Here is a 17,888-nt window from a genome sequence, read left to right on the forward strand (position 1 = left end):
GTACTTTTTAGAGCTTCAAAGGCCTGATCATTATTCACTCGCATTGTATGGACTTACGGAGCTGAGATATTCTTCTAAAATTTTTAATTTGTGTTGAGCAGAAGAAAGTCATACACATCTGGGATGGCATGAGGGTGAGTAAATGATAAGAGAATTTTCATTTTTGGGTCAACTATCCCTTTAAGTTGATATACTAGTTACTGTATTTCACTAAGCCAAAGGTAACAAGGTATTTTAGACAGATTTGGAATTGGTCTATACATGCATTTTTTGTCATTTCTGACTCACACGTTTATCTGATTTCTCACTGAATGAGCAAAGAGGAGTAAGATAATGTAAAGTACTGTATTCTTCCAGCGATCATGCTCTCTCTTTGTCCTCAAAGGGATAATTGTTGCCAGTCAGCAGTGCATATGTTAATCTTATTGCTGACCTTATTTGTTTGAGGGCTTCCTTCTTCTTTCTGTAACACTGAGATAACTTTGTGATCATCAGGTTTCTTTGATCAGCACAGGTACTGATCAGTGAAATAGTTTTGTTCAATTTCTTAGCAGTTCCCAAAGTGCCACTGATCTTAGAACTTCTTTATATCTCAAACCTGATGTTCTCCTCAAGCAAAGACTATTGAATATTCCTTGAAGTGAATATTGAAATACATGCAAAACAGGGCCCCATTATGCTTCTATGTACTGGTTTGTTTGATTTTACCATTTGCACAGCAAGTCCTTCCAAAAAGAAACAGGTTTCAAACTTCGTGTTTTTATCATCGTTCATAATTAAACTGGTAACTGTAACTTTACATGTCTCATTTTTTTCTGTAGGAGGGCTTTGATGTACTTCCCTGTTGATCTTTGACCAATAATCCTAAACTGATGGATGAGGTTGTGGGTTTTCTCTTACAACTCAAATATAGGTTATTACATGTTTATAAATCTTACAAACTAGTTACAAACTGTCTTATTCCTCAGTCCCAGTTATTTCTATCTATAATAGCCTAAACAAAGAAAGAAATCATAACTATAAATTTGAGCAATTTCTGTTTTCTTTGTTAACTCCCATGGATGTTTTATTCAAAGGAAAGCCCATCAAATGGACAAACAGTTTAATTTACATTATCGCTATATCGCTCCCTATTGCTTTTTTGTCTTCATGTGAAATACTGTATCTCTTTGTATACCCCGCTCCTCCAAGGTCTAATCCTTTTATAGTCCACAGGATGAGGATATCAAATCAAGCAAAGCTAATAATCAAAATATACAGAGAAAATACCCCTTTGAAGTGGGAGTCCTTGTGTAGCTTTACAGAGCATGAATAAGAATAGTAAACAGTAGATTGTTGTGTATAAGTGCATATTCTCCTCTGTTCTCTACTCAGAGGAACAACATCACTCAGGTTTATAATGAAAGACCTGACTGCATCTCTGACTCCAAATTACCTAAATTATGTTGAGGGTCATTTTCTTTTATTTTGGAAGGGAAATAAAGGATTATTGGGCTTAAATGTAAAGGTAGTCTAAGAGAACTGGTCTACAAAACCATAATTTAACCCCTTTTTCATTAAAAATCAATGTTACTTATCAAAGATAGTCTGAAGTTAAAAGCTTTCATTTATTTTTATTTTTTTTTCTTAGTTGTTGGTTAAAATCACAAATTGATTCAGTGTGAAAGTATTCAATAACAGTTTAGATCATTATGCAACTTGCTCCTTTAAACTCTAGACTAATACTTCGATGTAATTACACATATTCAACAGCATCTTCAGATATTTTTAGACCAAAGGCACAGATAATATAGGACTGTTGACAGCAGACAAAAGGAAGCCTTGCAAATAGTCTTTGATAAAGGTTAAATCTGTGAATATAATGCAAAGGTAAATTAGTGCGATATTTAAGGTCAAAGTAAACAGAAATCTTTTACAGGATATTGCATTGTATGCCTCGTATTCCTTTCTAACCTGAAGTGACTAAAGTTCAAAGACAGTTGAGTTTAGCAGAGACGGAACACTGCTATTAAAATGAATGGGAGAAATTGGAACGCCCTACAGCTGTAGCAAAGGAAGTCCCGCCTTACATGTAAAAGAGCCAATCACCGTTTAGATACAAATCGCCTTTCAACCAACTCTAGAAATAATAATAATAATAATAATAATAAGAATAATAATAAGAATAATAATAAAAAACTCTAGAACGCGCATGCGCATTCACTGATCCAGCTTGAAAAATAGCTATTTTTTTTAGCGTGATATTACTTAAACAAGCACAATTTATGATACCATTGTTGTCTGATTTTACTGCTGATTTTAAATATGTTCTTATTTTTGACCAACCGTTTTGGACATTTCGGTGTTTACCCATTCAATTAGATAAGAACTATACATTTTTGCCGCTTGTTTACATAGAAAATAGCTGCCCAGCCTGCCCGGGATCGTTCCAAAGATGGCCGCCGAGTGGAATGACTTGCCTTGAAAGGGACTTTGGATAGGCGTAGTGTATAAAATACAGTGTAAACACTAGATGGCGGGCTGCACCTACAACTACAAGTACTCGGATTTCCACGAAATATTGAGGTTTTTCCTAACAATATCTACATATTAGTAAGTAGGATGCTGTCAGTTGATTGAGTGTATGCACCTACTATTTACATCAACACATCTAAAATATAAAAATAAGAATAAGAAGATGAGCTCACTCTGCATATGTTACGGTGGACGAGGACTGAACTCTCGCGATGACTGACTCAGACGAGATCACAGCACGGAAAAATGACGTCCTGTCAACAACACTAACAAAGTGCAAAAGGTATTTATTTAACCGTCGCTATGTTGTCGCCGTTCAGACGAATTACATTTTTAATAACACAACGTGTGTTTATTCCACATACGTGTCATGGCTTGTGTTTATGCAATTGCGTTAGACATTAAGTAGCTCATGTGAAGATAAATAACATGTATTTTTCCACTACGTTTATTATTGTATGTTTTTCATTGCCTTTGTAGCGTATTGTTTTGGTTTATGGTTTGATTTGGATAATGGCAAAAGGTGTGATACGCGTTTGCAGGTGGATGGTTCATTTTAAAACTCTAAATTTCTTGCTGCATATGAATTTTATTCTATTTTATTGTAAATTGCATATTATTATTTATATTATTTCTGCATACAAATAAAACAGTACAAAACAACGTACATGATATAAGACAAAATATACAATGTATACTGGACATATAAGGTGTCAAGGATAAGGTAAAAAGGATAATGATAAATAATAAAAATTAAGGTACACATAAAGGAAAAAAAAAATTACGAATAAAATAAATAAATAAAATGAAATAATAATAATAATAATAATAAAGAAAAACTAAAAGAAAGAGCAATAGTAAAATTTGATGGAAATATTTCTCTCTCTCCCTTTCATTCTATTTCTCATACACGAACATACTGTGAACAGGCATGCCCCAAAGTCCTGCTGAGTAGCCATTCAGCCACCAGTGCCCGCATCCCGTTGTCCCCATGACAACCCCTCCACTGGCCCCGTTCCCTGGGCAACAGGCTCAGGCAGCACGGGATGTGAACACAGCCTCACTATGTCGAATCGGACAGGAGACGGTGCAGGACATCGTCTTACGAACCATGGAGATCTTGCAGTTGCTTAGAAACATGCAAGTAAGTTCATACCATTAAATAAATTAATTCTGTATTTATCCATTGGCTTTGATCAACTCCCTTTCTCCCTGTCTTCTTTTTCAGCTGCCGAATGGAGTGACTTATCATCCTAATACTCATCAGGACCGTTTGGGGAAACTGCAAGAGCACTTGCGGACGCTCTCTGTCCTTTTCCGCAAGCTCCGTCTTGTTTATGACAAATGCAATGAGAACTGTGCTGGTCTAGACCCCATACCACCTGAGGTGAGATTCCACATTCTCTCTACTCTCTCTCTACCACATTCTGGTCTAGGTTTCATGAGAAGGACTTGAGAATTAAAAGTAAAAATGCATACTCCTAACCCAGTTTAAAATGCATAGACAACTATATGTTAGCCATTTGAAGGTTGATTTCCCTAAAAAGTGTGAACACTGTGGTTCTGTAACGCTATCAAAACTTTGCTATGTTTGTTTGAGCATCCCAGCTAGCCCAACACACCAACATTGACTCAACCAATGGCATGAGTTTTAGGCAGATCAGTTTTAATTATCTAATGATCATTTAATGATCTGGTTTATTTTTTATATTTTTCTATTCTAAATATTTATATGTAAATATTTGTTTGTAATTTTATTTATATTTTGCTGTAAAATACAATATCGGCATAGATCCTGCATCACAAAAAAGTTAATCAATGCCATTGTAAAACTACCAAATTCACAGTCATATTTATCTTCAATGGTTAATTTATTTTACATCCAAAATTGTCCGATAGTAGGGGGTGAGAAGAATTCATGCAACCTCAATATGGCGGCCCCCATGGGGGCACGACCTGCTCCATATTGAAAAAAGCTACTTTTTCGAGGCCAATGATTTGCCTAGAGTCTTTATTTCATGTATACACCGATCAGCCACAACATTAAAACCACCTGCCTAATATTGTGTAGATCCCTCTCGTGCCGCCAAAACAGCACCAACCCACATCTCAGAATAGCATTCTGAGATGATAGTCTTCTCACCACAATTGTACAGAGCAGTTATCTGAGTTACCGTAGACTTTGTCAGCTTGATCCAGTCAGGCCATTCTCTGTTGACCTCTCTCATCAACAAGTCATTTCCGTCCACAGAACTGCCGCTCACTGGATGTTTTTTGTTTTTGGCACCATTCTGAGTAAATACTAGAGACTATTGTGTGTGAAAATCCCAGGAGATCAGCAGCTATAGAAATACTCAAACCAGCCCATCTGGCACCAACAATCATGCCACAGACCAAATCACTGAGATCAAATTTTTTCCCCATTCTGATTGTTGATGTGAACAGTAACTGAAGCACCTGACCTGCATCTGCATGATTTTATGCACTGCACTGCTGCCACACGATTGGCTGATTAGATAATCGCATGGATGATTGTTGGTGCCAGATGGGCTGGTTTGAGTATTTCTGTAACTGCTGATCTCTTGGGATTTTCACACATAACAGTCTCTAGAATTTACTCCGAATGGTGCCAAAGACAAAAAAACATCCAGTTAGCGGCAGTTCTGTGGATGGAAATGCCTCGTTAATGAGAGGTCAACAGAGAATGACCAGACTGGTTCGAGCTGACAAAGTCTATGGTAACTCAGACAACAGCTGTGTACAATTGTGGTGAGAAGAACAGCATCTCAGAATGCTATTCTGAGATGCGAGTTGGCGCTGTTTTGGCGGCATGAGGGTGATTAGTTGTGATGATGAGGTGGTTTTAATGTTGTAGCTGATCGGTGAATGTAGTGTATATTTCAAAAGTACTAATCATGTTGTCACTGAGGGATTGATAACTTTGAGTTTGAGTAGTTATGAGTGGGTTTATTTGATCTTGTACTTCAGGGATTCTGTACATCCACACCATCCATTTGCTATTACCATTTATTTAGCTCATCTTGTGATTTTATTATATAGCTAACTAGGCAGCATTTTTTAATGCATTTCAACTTGCACTGGAGGAAACATCCTTGAATCACATGTTTGTGTCTTGGCCTTATTTTGGCATTGAAGTGATGTAGTGATTCAGTCCAACTGAGTTTCCCACTTACTCAATTTGGTCACTCTTAGAGCTTTCAATTATGTCATGTCTGGATTTGTAAAGAATAAGCTCTTCAAAAACTCACATTTTTTTCAGATCTTCTGAAGTGCTGCTGTGCTGGCTTCTAAGGGATAATAGCCCAAAGAAACATCTGCAAAAATATCACTGCCACTTTATTGTGTAGTATTTCAGCACAAGACCCTATGTCTTATTTACTAACCACCTGGAGTCCATTGGAGTCTAACTGGATGCTTTATGTTGTGGTTTAGTGCTGTGCCATGTATAGTTAAAGGGATAGTTCACCTAAAATGGAAAATTCTTTAACCATTTACCCTCATGCCTTCCCAGATGTGTATGAATTTTAGAAGAATATCTCAGCTCTGTAGGTCCATACAATGCAAGTGAATGGTGGCCAGAACGTTGTAGGTCCAAAAAGCACATAAAGGCAGCATAAAAGTAATCCATATGACTCCAATGATTAAATCCATATCTTCAGAAGTGATATTTATACATATCGCTACCTGCTGGGCAGGGAGGAGAATTTATGGTAAAAAAAAGGACTTAAATATTTATCTGTTTCTCATCCACACCTATTATATGTCTTCAGAAGACATAGAGTGTCCACTGGAGTCGTATTGATTACTTTTATGCTGCCTTTATATGCTTTTTGAGCTTCAAAGTTCTGGCTACCATTCACTAGCATTGAATAAACCTACATAGCTGAGATTTTCTTCTAAAAATCTTGGTTTGTGTTCAGCAGAAGAAAGAAAGTCATACACATATGTGATGGCATGAGGGTGAGTAAACAATGAAAGAATTTTCATTTTTGGAGGAACTATCCCTTTAAATTGAGTCATTGTCATTCTTTTCAGTGCAAAAACACTTCAATTATAGACTGTACCTTATTCACAAAACCAACAATATTTGTCTAATGCAATTAATGTTGCAGGGGGTAGAATTTTACCAGAAAGAGATGTTTTTGTAAATTTATTATTGATTATTGCAGCAGTAGTTCTTAAAAAAATGATCAAATGATGGAGAAAAGTACAGTATTATAACTGGGCATAGTTGAGCGCACTTGTTTTAAGGAGCCAATTCAGGTGCCAGGATCACAGTGGAAGAGTGATGTTATACACTCCCAGTTAAGTATGCCATATCGAAGTAGTTTGCTGCACCCTTCACAACCTAACAGTCAGAACCGACTCGCAAGGGGGGAAATTGAAATGTGCAAATTACGTTAAGCACAAATTTTTTGGCCGTGCTTACGCTGTTGCCTGATTTGCATAATTCCTTTATGCAGACAAACAAGTACGTGCAAATAAACTACGCTATCAGTAGGCACAATTCATTCTTTGTGAATTCTCCCCTTAGAGTTGGAGAACATGCACAGTTTGTCTATTGAGTCGTTCAAACCAGTCATTTGTAGAAGCTATTTTCTTTTATTGAAAAAAAATAAATAAATGTGACAGATTAAAGTAATGAGATTTGTCATAACTTTAACTGGAGGGCATGAACAACAGCCTTGAGAGTAGGAAATTCAGGTTCTTCTTTCTAATTAACAGAAAAGCCCCTGTGCCCAGAGGATATTTATTTTGGCTCTACCTCCCCTGTTTGGATTTCAGGTGCTTTTTTAGCTCCTGTAGCGCTTTCTCTCCAAACAGGAAGTGTGATAATGGAGTCAGTGGCATTACCTCATCACCTCGCTAATTAGCTGCAGCGCTTGGTAATGAACAGCTGGCAAAGTCCCTCGTGTCAGCATTTTCTAACCAAGGCAATCACCGGCTCCCAGCAGTGGAATTTCCTGCACAACGAAAAATACATTTACCACTTCACTTTTTCCGTCCACTACAGTCCCCTCAAAGTAATGAACCCGAGTGAGCCTCTCTGAATCATTCTTTTCAGTCAGCTGGCAGACCACATCCATCTTTCAGTGTCCATGCTTTGAGTAATGTGTTGTTTGTGTTACATTAAACTAGCCGGCTCTTTCTTACTCCATTTGTTGCCAACAGGTGGGTACTTCCTTCGGCTCAAAGCTTGTTTTGTGTTCCTGTTGCCTTCTGGAATTCATCCGTCTGTAAGAGTGAAAAGTGAATTAAAGGAATAGTTGAAATGAGAATTCTGTTATTATTCACTCACCCTCATGTTGCTCCAATTCGTATGACTTTCTTTCTTCTATGGAACACAAGAGGTGTAGTTTTGAATGATATTCTGAAAACTCTTTATGGGGCTGTCAAGTTCAATAAAGGACCATAAAGATATCACAAAAGTGGTCCATACAACTTATGCACTATATTCCAAGTCTTTTGAAGCCACATGATTGCATCTGTGTGAGTTGTTATTCATTGAAAATCTTGCCCTAGCTATCTTTGATGCGTTCACGAGAAAAGTAGTGATGTCTGATTCATGAACAAAGTGCTCTTTTGATTCTAGTTATTTTAATTAACTGATTCATTCAGTTCACAATTAAAAATCGGACTTATTCGGTTTTCAAGCTCTCCATGATCCGGTTGCAATGATTAACAGCTGGAAACTATTAACTAGAGGGGAAGATTATCAGTGAATAATGACTTGACAGACCTAGTCCTAATTCACTTTCAATACATGGAAAAGAGTGGCTAGGATATTCTTCAAAATTTCACCTTTGGTGTTCCACAGAAGAAAGAAAGTCATACGGGTTTGGTACGACACAAGGATGTGTAAATAATAACATAATCTTCATTTTTGGGTGAACTATTCCTTTAATACAATCTTACAGCTTTGGTTTATGTTTTTCCCTTTTTCTGCTGTGCCAGTCACTCGCCTGTGGTTTGCTGCATTCACTTCCTTGACAAACCAGCCAGGGGCTTTTCTGTTTCTCTCTCGCTCTATTCTTGCATATCATATGATCAGATTTTTCCTTTTTGCTTCCCTGTGGGGATGTGACAGCCTGAAGCCTGTAAGGTCTGTTCTGGAAACCACAGAACCACAAAATATGAGTGATTATGCTGAATTCAGAACGTTTTACTGTTGCCTGCTGAGATTATGCATCATTTAAAGCCATTGATTGGTTCCTTTTGCATTGCTATACATGTTTTCAGTTTTCATGGAATAAATAACCCACGTTAGAATTGAGAAAAGGCAGACTTAGATTTTTTAGATGTATAAAATTGCATGAATTGTAATTTACCATTTACCTGTCTTGTTATTTATTGTAATGACATGCTGCCACACAACTCATTAATAGTCATCGACACAAATACCATTATATCTTGAAGAAAGTTTCGCCAGTAGTTGAAGTGATTTGCTTACATTGAGTGCTTCTTAAGAAGGTAGTTTGAATGTTTTATCACAGTACTTGAAAGTTAAGTAATGATATTCAGTACAACAGCATGATTGTGAGTGTAATATTGCTTTTATACAACAGCTCTATAAACAAGAAGTACATTTTTAGCAACAAACAGTACATTTCAGACAAATATGTCCAGTTATTTTGATACTTTTTTGCTCCGCCAACGAAAATAGTTCCAAAAGAATCAATTCTGGATCAATTTTTGTGTTGCCGACCTATGCACAGACTGACAGTCTGTCTGGATGTGGAACAATGCAAGCACTAGACAAGCGGAATGATACAAACAGTGAAGCGTCCCAGTGCTAGTTCCAGTTATACTAAATATCAGGGCTCCAATCAGCTTGTCTAATCAAATTACAGGAACGGAACTAACTGTTATATAATAATAGTAACATTTTAATAAAGTTGTTGACTAAGGAGAGCATTAAAAAGCAGTTTTGAGGCCCATTAAGACAAAAATCATATAATGTAGAGTTCACGTTTTCTCCTTCCAGTGCTGAAATGAGGGTGTTTGCAATACCTGCATGCACTGATTCCACATCCAGCAGGTGTCACTGTGATGTTAAAGCAAGGAGATCATCATCTGGTGCCAGCAGAGCCATGAGACTACTGTCTATTTGGCAAGGTCACAGAATGATGGAACCACACAAAAAGAATTAGACACTTCATTGATCTGAGATAGCTTCTGTGGGTAGAACTATTTAAACCATTGTCCTGTAGTAAATTAGGGGAAGCAAAGAATCATACCAAAGGTGGATGAGATTCATTTAAAGGCAAATCTGGCAGTTGCATTTTACAGTGATACCGTCCAAGGCTGTTGAGGGTCTCAAACAATTCTGTGAGGTTGAATGATTCAAACCACTTCATTTGCAAGCCAAAAGGGCAGTGCTTGTCAAGTAATTCTTTAGGGAAAATAGCAAAAATAGCATTTTATTGGAGTCTTACAGGGATAGTTCACTCAAAATAAAAATTATGTCATCATTTACTCACCCTCACATTGTTCCAAACCTGTATAAACACAAAAGGAGATGTTAGGCAGAATGTCAGCCTCAGTCACCATTCAATTTCATTGAATCTTTTTTCCATACAATGAAAGTGAATGGTGACTGAGATTGTCATTTTGAATGACTTTTAATTTTGTGTTCCATGGAAGAAAGAAAGTCATAGAGATTTGGAACAGCATGAGGGTGAGTGAATGATGACAGCATTTTCATGTTTGGATTAATTATCCCTTTAAACCTAAGATCTGTTTTTTTTTTTTTAAAGCTTCCTGAATTATGCAACATTCCATTACTGTGGATTCACCAGGTTGGTAAAACTGTACAATCTGATCTCTTAAGCTCTTTTGTAGTTTAGAAAATTGCACAATGCGGCCACTGCAGCAAAAGTTTACACAAAATTATTTTCAAACCTTTGCAGTTTTTTGTCCTTGATTACTTGTGTGATTATATATAAGCTTTCAGATGTAACTTTGGATAATGGCACAGCTTAACCCTAATTCAAGGTCCTCATCTTTTAAGCTACCTAAAGAGATAACCCAACTATCGGCATTCAGTTTCTGTGCACAAATACCACAGAATCCCTTTCGGTCATCTATAATCCAAAATATATTTGCAGGAAGACATCTGGTTGCTTGTGGCATGCAAATCATTAAATACATTTTATATCTGATGTGTAGTGAACATGTGTTATACTGGTGGAGTTTGAAATGTGTATTATATAAATACAGCTGAACTCCATCAAAAATAAATATAATCATTTCTGGAACATTTGCAGCAATTACCTGTGGGTTGTGGTAGCAGTGATTGAAGATCTGGGCAGGTAATCTGAAGGTTGCCGGTTCAAACCCCAGAGGGGAGTAATTCATGAGCTGGAGAATTAATGGGATCCCCTACCATCATTGTGTCACTTTCCCCAGGTTGTTCCAGGGGGACTGTCCCTTTATTAAATGGATTGTATGTCCCTTTGGATAAAAAAGGTGTCTGCTAAATGATGAATTTATACAGATTCCTTTCACAAAAGAGAATTACAATTAGAAAGAGAAGAGGTGTTTTCAGATGTTTTTTTCAGGTAAAAGGTGAAGAGCCACTAGAGCAGGGGTGTCAAACTCGGTTCCTGGAGGGCCACATTCCAGCAGAGTTTAGCTCCAACCTTAATTAAACACAACTGAAGCAGCCAATCAAGGTCTTCAGGAGTGCTTGTAGATTACAAGGAGGCATTTTAGAGCAGGGCTGGAACTAAACTCTGCAGGGCTGCGGCCCTCCAGGAACTGAGTTTGACACCCCTGCACTAGAGACACCAAACGGAATTGCAAAAATATTGACTGTTTTCAAGTACACACCCACCTTCTGCCATTGGTTGGACAAGTAATTAGTTCCAACCCAAACTCACGCCATTGGTTGAGCCGATGTTGCTATTTCAGACTGGTCAGGATGCTCTAACGTTTTCATACAGCCACAGAGCCACAGTGTTTAAACTTTTCAGGGAAATCTACCTACGAATGGCTTACATATAGTCTGTGCATATTAAATTGGGATAGGAGAAACCATCAAACCACATCAGAATTGATACTGAGTGCTTTCCTTTGTTTTTGTTTTTGTTTTTCAGCAACTTATCCCATATGTAGAGGATGACAGCTCTAAACTAGACGACCGTATGGCCAATCAAATGCGTGCAGCAAGCGAAGAGAGGAGAGAAGTACTGGAAATTAATAAGGTTAGAACAGCAAAACTGAAAATAAAAAACATGAAACGGGCCATTGCACTGACAAGAAGGGATGATATTCAGAATCTGTGTTTACAGTGTTCTTTAATTGGGTTCTCAGAATTACATTTACATTGACATCATGAGATGTCCCAGGACAGTAGCAAAAATGTTTATCGTACAAAAGTAATAAAAAACATTTGTTAATATTACCATGAACTACATACAGTAGGCCCAACAAAATGCTAAATTAACATCTTAATAATAATAATAATGATCTTTAAAATGGTAAACAACAAGATGAATATCTGCAGGATTCACTCATATAATAAAGTCATCTTGACTTTCTTGCAATTAAATGGTTGTAGTCTAATAGGGTGATGTTCTTTCTACTCTCCTCTTTGCCACTGAGTCGGCCTTATTAAAAATTGCTGCATGCTCATGAAAGGCAGTCGGCATGGAAATGCTACGATGACAAGGGCTCTGGAGCTTTTCGCCGGCCAAATCACCAGCTGCAAATAACATGCTGGATGAGGAGAGCGTGTTAAGAGAATAAAGAATGTCAAACTCAGGGGAGGTCAAGGTTGCATCAGTATGTGGAGAGCAGATGTGTTACAGCTCTCCAGCATCTGCCTGTGTGGCAGCCGCAAGCTGTACTCGAAGCATAAGAGGAATGAGTATGGGCCTGGGTGTGGTAGATTGATGGACTAATGGTTGGGTTGATGGACTGTTTATATGCATATGCACAAAATCGGAGAGTTATGGATCTATAGAGAGATGAGGTATGCAGGATGATGAATAGATGTGTGGATGAATGCAGATTCGTCCATTCAAGATCTGGAGAGGGAGATTTTTGGAAGGGATGAGTATGGATATGAATGGAAGGATAGTAGCGATACTCGATAGTAGTAGAGCGAAACATTCTTTTTGGGTCGGATCTTTTCAATTAATTAGTTGATCTAGTTCAGGGGTATTTTTTTTTTTTTTTTTTTTTACTATGTTTTCTTTTCAGTTTAGGGTTATTATAGTTTAGATTTTTTAGATAATTTCTTTTTTTCCTTTCAATGTAGTTTTGTTTTTCAATAGTTTCCACTCCACGACTGTTAGTTTTAGTTTCATTTTAGTTTCAGTTTATTTTTATTTTTCAGTAAATTTTGTTTCATTTAACTGAGAACCTCTTTCAGACATGTCAGACTCTTAATGAGCTGAAAACCAAAGAGTGAGATGATACTAAGAGCATTCGGAGTGTACTAAGGATTTGACCGATGGGGTAAAAAAGTGAGTACATTTTAAAGCGGAATAGCAGAAATGATAACAAATCACTGGAAATATTATGACTCAAAAGTATGACAGTAGTTTTATCAACACAGGAAAAAAAGTATATTTTAATATATAGTATTTTATTAAAACATGCAAAACCTTTTTTTCTGCCAAGAGATATTCATTGTGCAGAGAAACACTGAATGTAACACTAATCTCAGTTTCCATGGGAGCAAAAAACTGAAGTGGAACACATGAGATTACACTGTTAACACCTTAATTAATATACATTATATTAAAAAAAAATGTAAATCATAGCAATATGTGCCTATATATGGCTTTGTTAGAACATGTTAGGGCATGCAATATGCAGTGCAGGGATGTCAGGGAATACATTTTTACGTAATAACGTAAGACATGTTCACTGAAACAAACTGTACTAAAGAACCAGTTCACAGAAATGAATCAGATTTCCCATCAGTCATGGATGGATGAACAGACAGATAGACATCAGTCTGAGTAGATGGATGCATGCAGTGGTGAAAGTAATGAAGACATGGATGATTGAAAATTAGCACTCAGGTCAGTTTATTGTAACTTAATGGAGACTGGCTGTCTGACTCATCCCATTGTAAGCTAGGTTGCACATTTTAATAGAGTCATGCCATTGTCCTGTTGATTGAATGCCATCGTTTCCAGTGCCGATGGTGCTCAGGCTTGATTTAGTGAATCCTTTATCACCGTTGGAGCTTCACATGTTGGTGAAGTGTTGGAGAGATGTATGGCGTAAGTATTGTAATGCCCAGATGCTTTGTGGGACATCCTGTCTCTGAATGATCACCCCACCCTCGTTATCTGTCGATTGGGGTAATTGCTGTTTGTCAGGGGCCCGACTGAATAATGGCCCTGCAATCTACAACGCAAGAGATTGGCCTTCATCACTGCCAATGCTCTATCTTCACACATCTTGTGTGTGTGTTCTGCAGTTTTATTGTCCATTTCATTAGCAGTGTAACAGAAGGGTTTTGCCTTGTTTTACCTTTGTTTATTTCTAAAGACAAATCTCAGTTGAGTAATTGAGTGCGTATTTTTGTGTCGCAAAAATTAACCCTCTTAATTTCTTTGCAGTTTGGAGGGGAAACAACAGCGCAAATTGTCTCGCAAAAGAAAAGCTGATAAAGGCCATAGTCATAAAAAAACAAATGCAAGAGAGAATTATGCATCATCTGATTCAAGAGAACAATTTACCGTGCCACCTTGCACTTTATACCTCCCCTCTTCTTGACTCTCATACGACTCTCTATCCGCTCTGGTGTGAGAATCCCCGGGGTCCCTCGGGGCCCTACAGATGTGTGAGGCCATCCAGAGGTCCACTGGAGTCGAGGCACTGGCATCTCGTCTGGGCAGGTGCTTTGATAGAATACTGCTCTAACTGTTAATAAATTCCTGTCACAGCCCATTTAGAAAGCCTTGGAGAGATGGCTGTTCTCATTTATTCTCCATCACTCTCCTCTTTTTGCCCCTATAAGCTCTTTCTAGCTTTCTTTCTCTCTTGCTCACCCGCCTCTTTAATGTTTTTTTTTTTTAAATACCCTGTTAATTACCCGTCTATCCTCTTTATTCAAATAAGAAAGTGAGAAATTTGAGAGGAGAATGTTTGTAATTTCAAATAGGCCTCTTAGAAGGCAGATACCGTGAGCGTAATCAACAGCAGCAGAGGCGACGGTGGTACGAGAGTTCGCCGTTATCTCCAGAGCGGGCTGGGGCTGAGGGGCTGTGGTAGAGCTCTGCTCCGATAACCAAACACAGTGAAACCACGAGGCAGGTTCAGAGGAGACAGTCTTCTCCGCACACACACACACACACACACACACACACACACACACACACACACACACGCACACGCATACACTAGCACAAACAGTCTGCTCACTGGAGGCACTCAATTCTCCACATGATTAATCAGTTCAAATGTCATCCATTAGAACAGGTTTGCCGGCCAGAGGCATTTTAATTGGTGCATGCAGGGTCAGAGAGGAAGGCCCAGCATGCTTGAGGCATGGAAAAGGGACACAGTGAAAATAGAAAACGTTTAGCAGCGGCTCATTGCTTTTCAGGTTGAGGAATTGCTGTTTGTTTTGCCTGTTATTACTTTGTACTTGTGAACGAATAATTAGATTTTTTTTTCTCGTGGTGGTTGTATTAAAATATAAACAAGACACCTGAACCATCTATTTAATATGCTGAAAGTGTGCTTGACTAAATCTAAATATACTGTATCTAAATATATAATTTGATCACAGGCCCCGATCCCGTGGGTGCTTGAGCGCTCGAGTACCCACGGGAATGGTCGAGCACCCATGGAAAAACACGAGATATTCCCCATTAATTTTCTCCACAGGCATTTAATAAAAAATATTTAATATTTCTCAGCCTTTGGTCAAACCAGAAAGCTCTATTATTAATGAATTACATTAAAACATTTGATTTAATGCAAATAATTTTCAAAAAAAAACAAAAAACGATTGGTAATTGGGAACTTATCTGATTGGTGGATCTCACTTAGGGATTGCGGTTCTGGCAGGAGATCTGGACCCAGAGAGATTTTACGAGACACAACTGCAAATTTAACTCTTTATTAATCAAGCGCACCGCAGCATGGAGAAAATTTTTTGTAATTGAGCAGGCTGAGCATGCACAAACTTATATTCCTTTCTATTACTTAGTATAACATTTTTTATAGTTAATGGGCATTTGTTGCATGTGCAGATGTGTTCGTGCACGCATCGTGCTTAGCTTTCTACCAGACGCCCCATATTTTATCCCATACAGGACACCTAACATCCCGTATCGAAGGCTTTGTGTCTTGTATTGAAGCAAAAAAGGGTCTGACAGTGAGACTAGTGAAGAGGACTCTCATCTTTTATTGAAGCGCTCAAAATGCTCAAGAGTCCCATATTTCGCAGCTGGTGTGTTTTACCGAACCTTAGCGCTTTGGTTGAGTAAAGCCAATGTCTGTATTATTTAAAATATGTTTTTACTGCTTTGTCTGCCCTGTAACATAGTTGACATAATGGTTGTGTTCCATTCAGAAGTGATAATCCCTATGCCCCTCATAGACCCTCATAGGGGGTTGGTCGTTAGGGCACCCACGGGCAGAAACATAAATCAGCGCCTGTACATTTGATCATTATTTTATGAATTTTGACTGCCATGAGCAATAGAAAATGTACACAAGTATCTCTTGTATAAATAAAATTGAATGAAATTCAGTTTACCGCCTGCTTTCCTCACATGGTAATAGTGCAATGTTATTTTACCACCATTTGAGTTTTGTGAATGAAGCGCAATCTATAAAAAGCCTAATTTACATAGAAAGGAGGCATGTTTGCATGAAAAAGAAGACTATGACTCGGCGCTATGTCAGCACTTATTGCACCTGCTGAAACAAGATTGCGGGTGGTAAGTGATAAAGAAATTTGCCGTGTGCAAATGTGGTGCAACTTTTTAGTGAATTCGCCCCTCTTTGTGCTACGGACACGAATAGCCACATTTCCATCATCGGGCCAGTACGAGCCAGGGCTATCAACTGGTCTGGTGGGGCCAATAGCCTCTGACCTCAAGCTGCAAGACCAAAATCGGTCCGCATTCCCACCATTGGGCCAGTAGCCCTTAAACCCACCCTTAATACACCACCCTGTTGCCCACTTCACAACCCCGCCCATTTCACAAGCAAGAGGGAAACTCAAGCTAAGGTAGCAGACTCTGGAGACTGGCTAGCCCTCGAAATGAACATGGATTTGTACTGTGCTCGTGATTTTTATTTTATTTTACCCAAACCTGTACCGTTGTGTGCTGGATACACAACTTGGAAAGTTCGGCGAAAATATACAGTACTTAATCACGTCTTTGATCTGACGTTGCACATTTTCATCAGCCCAAATATTCAGAAAAGTCCTGATTATGTCCACTGATCAGTATTGACAGTTCTCCATTCTCCATTGATCTGTTGAGGTAAGCTTGTAGCTATATATGAAAAATTGGGAAATTATTATCTTGATGCTGAAACCTCTGACCTGACTAAAGAAACTCCTGCCTCAATCCACAGCTGGCCTTCTTTGGCCCAATTGTAATTGGCAGGCCAAAAGCGCTCGGCCGTTGGCCCCAAGGAGGAACGATGAAGTCCTGGAAGTGACAGTGGTAACGCAACTGGCCCTGGCATGCACGATAGTGGAAACGCGGGTAATGATACCTAAAATCATGCGAGTTGTTAAGGAGAGGTGTGCTATTATCAAATGTATGATTTTTGCCTGGCGGAAGATAAAATGGGTTAAAAAAATTCTATAGACTTCAATGAAGGAGGGACCGGAGTCATACAGTATATAGAGACCAAAATATCATAGATACTTGGGGGTGGGCCCTTTTGGCTTAGTCCAGTAAGCAAGGACCTAGCAACACCCTAGAAATCACCCAGAACACCCTAACATCATGATGGTGAGTTTAACATGGGCAAGCACCACTCACATTTTCTTCAGAACATGTAAAAATATAATTTAATGCTGAATGTTATAATCTATAATACACAGTCACAATCTGAATCTATAATACACAGTCACACAAATGCTACCTTCATAAATCAGTGCTCAAATATGAACTGACACTGCTCCGATTCTTCTTGGATATGTACTTTTCTTGGCTTGCTACGTCCGTGAGGGAATGTGATTCAGTTTCAAAACAAACCCTTTTTGTCTTCTCAGCCAAATCCAAAGTTCTCTCTTTCTCCCATAAGAGCAGAGGCTAAAATTACATCTCTCTCAGTTTAGGCTTAAAATGGAATTACTGCTACACTATCCCTGAAAGATTTCTATTGCTCATCTTTCCTTTATGCTGCCTGGGAAG

At 38.3% G+C, this 17,888-nt stretch overlaps 1 protein-coding gene across 2 annotated transcripts in view; it reads left to right on the forward strand.

The window, feature by feature from the left end:
- The first annotated feature begins 2,641 nt into the window (after positions 1-2,641).
- The window catches only part of med30 (mediator complex subunit 30), a 38,505-nt gene continuing 23,258 nt past the window's right edge, over positions 2,642-17,888 (forward strand). For both annotated transcript variants that reach the window (XM_051671621.1, XM_051671622.1), the window contains exons 1-4: positions 2,642-2,797; positions 3,444-3,658; positions 3,743-3,901; positions 11,634-11,741. In XM_051671621.1, coding sequence (XP_051527581.1) covers positions 3,506-3,658; positions 3,743-3,901; positions 11,634-11,741 — 420 coding nt within the window. In that variant the 5' untranslated portion in view covers positions 2,642-2,797; positions 3,444-3,505. The remainder of the gene's footprint in view (positions 2,798-3,443; positions 3,659-3,742; positions 3,902-11,633; positions 11,742-17,888) is intronic.

This window comes from Myxocyprinus asiaticus, chromosome 34 (genome assembly GCF_019703515.2).
Source record: "Myxocyprinus asiaticus isolate MX2 ecotype Aquarium Trade chromosome 34, UBuf_Myxa_2, whole genome shotgun sequence".
Taxonomy (NCBI): Eukaryota; Metazoa; Chordata; class Actinopteri; order Cypriniformes; family Catostomidae; genus Myxocyprinus; species Myxocyprinus asiaticus.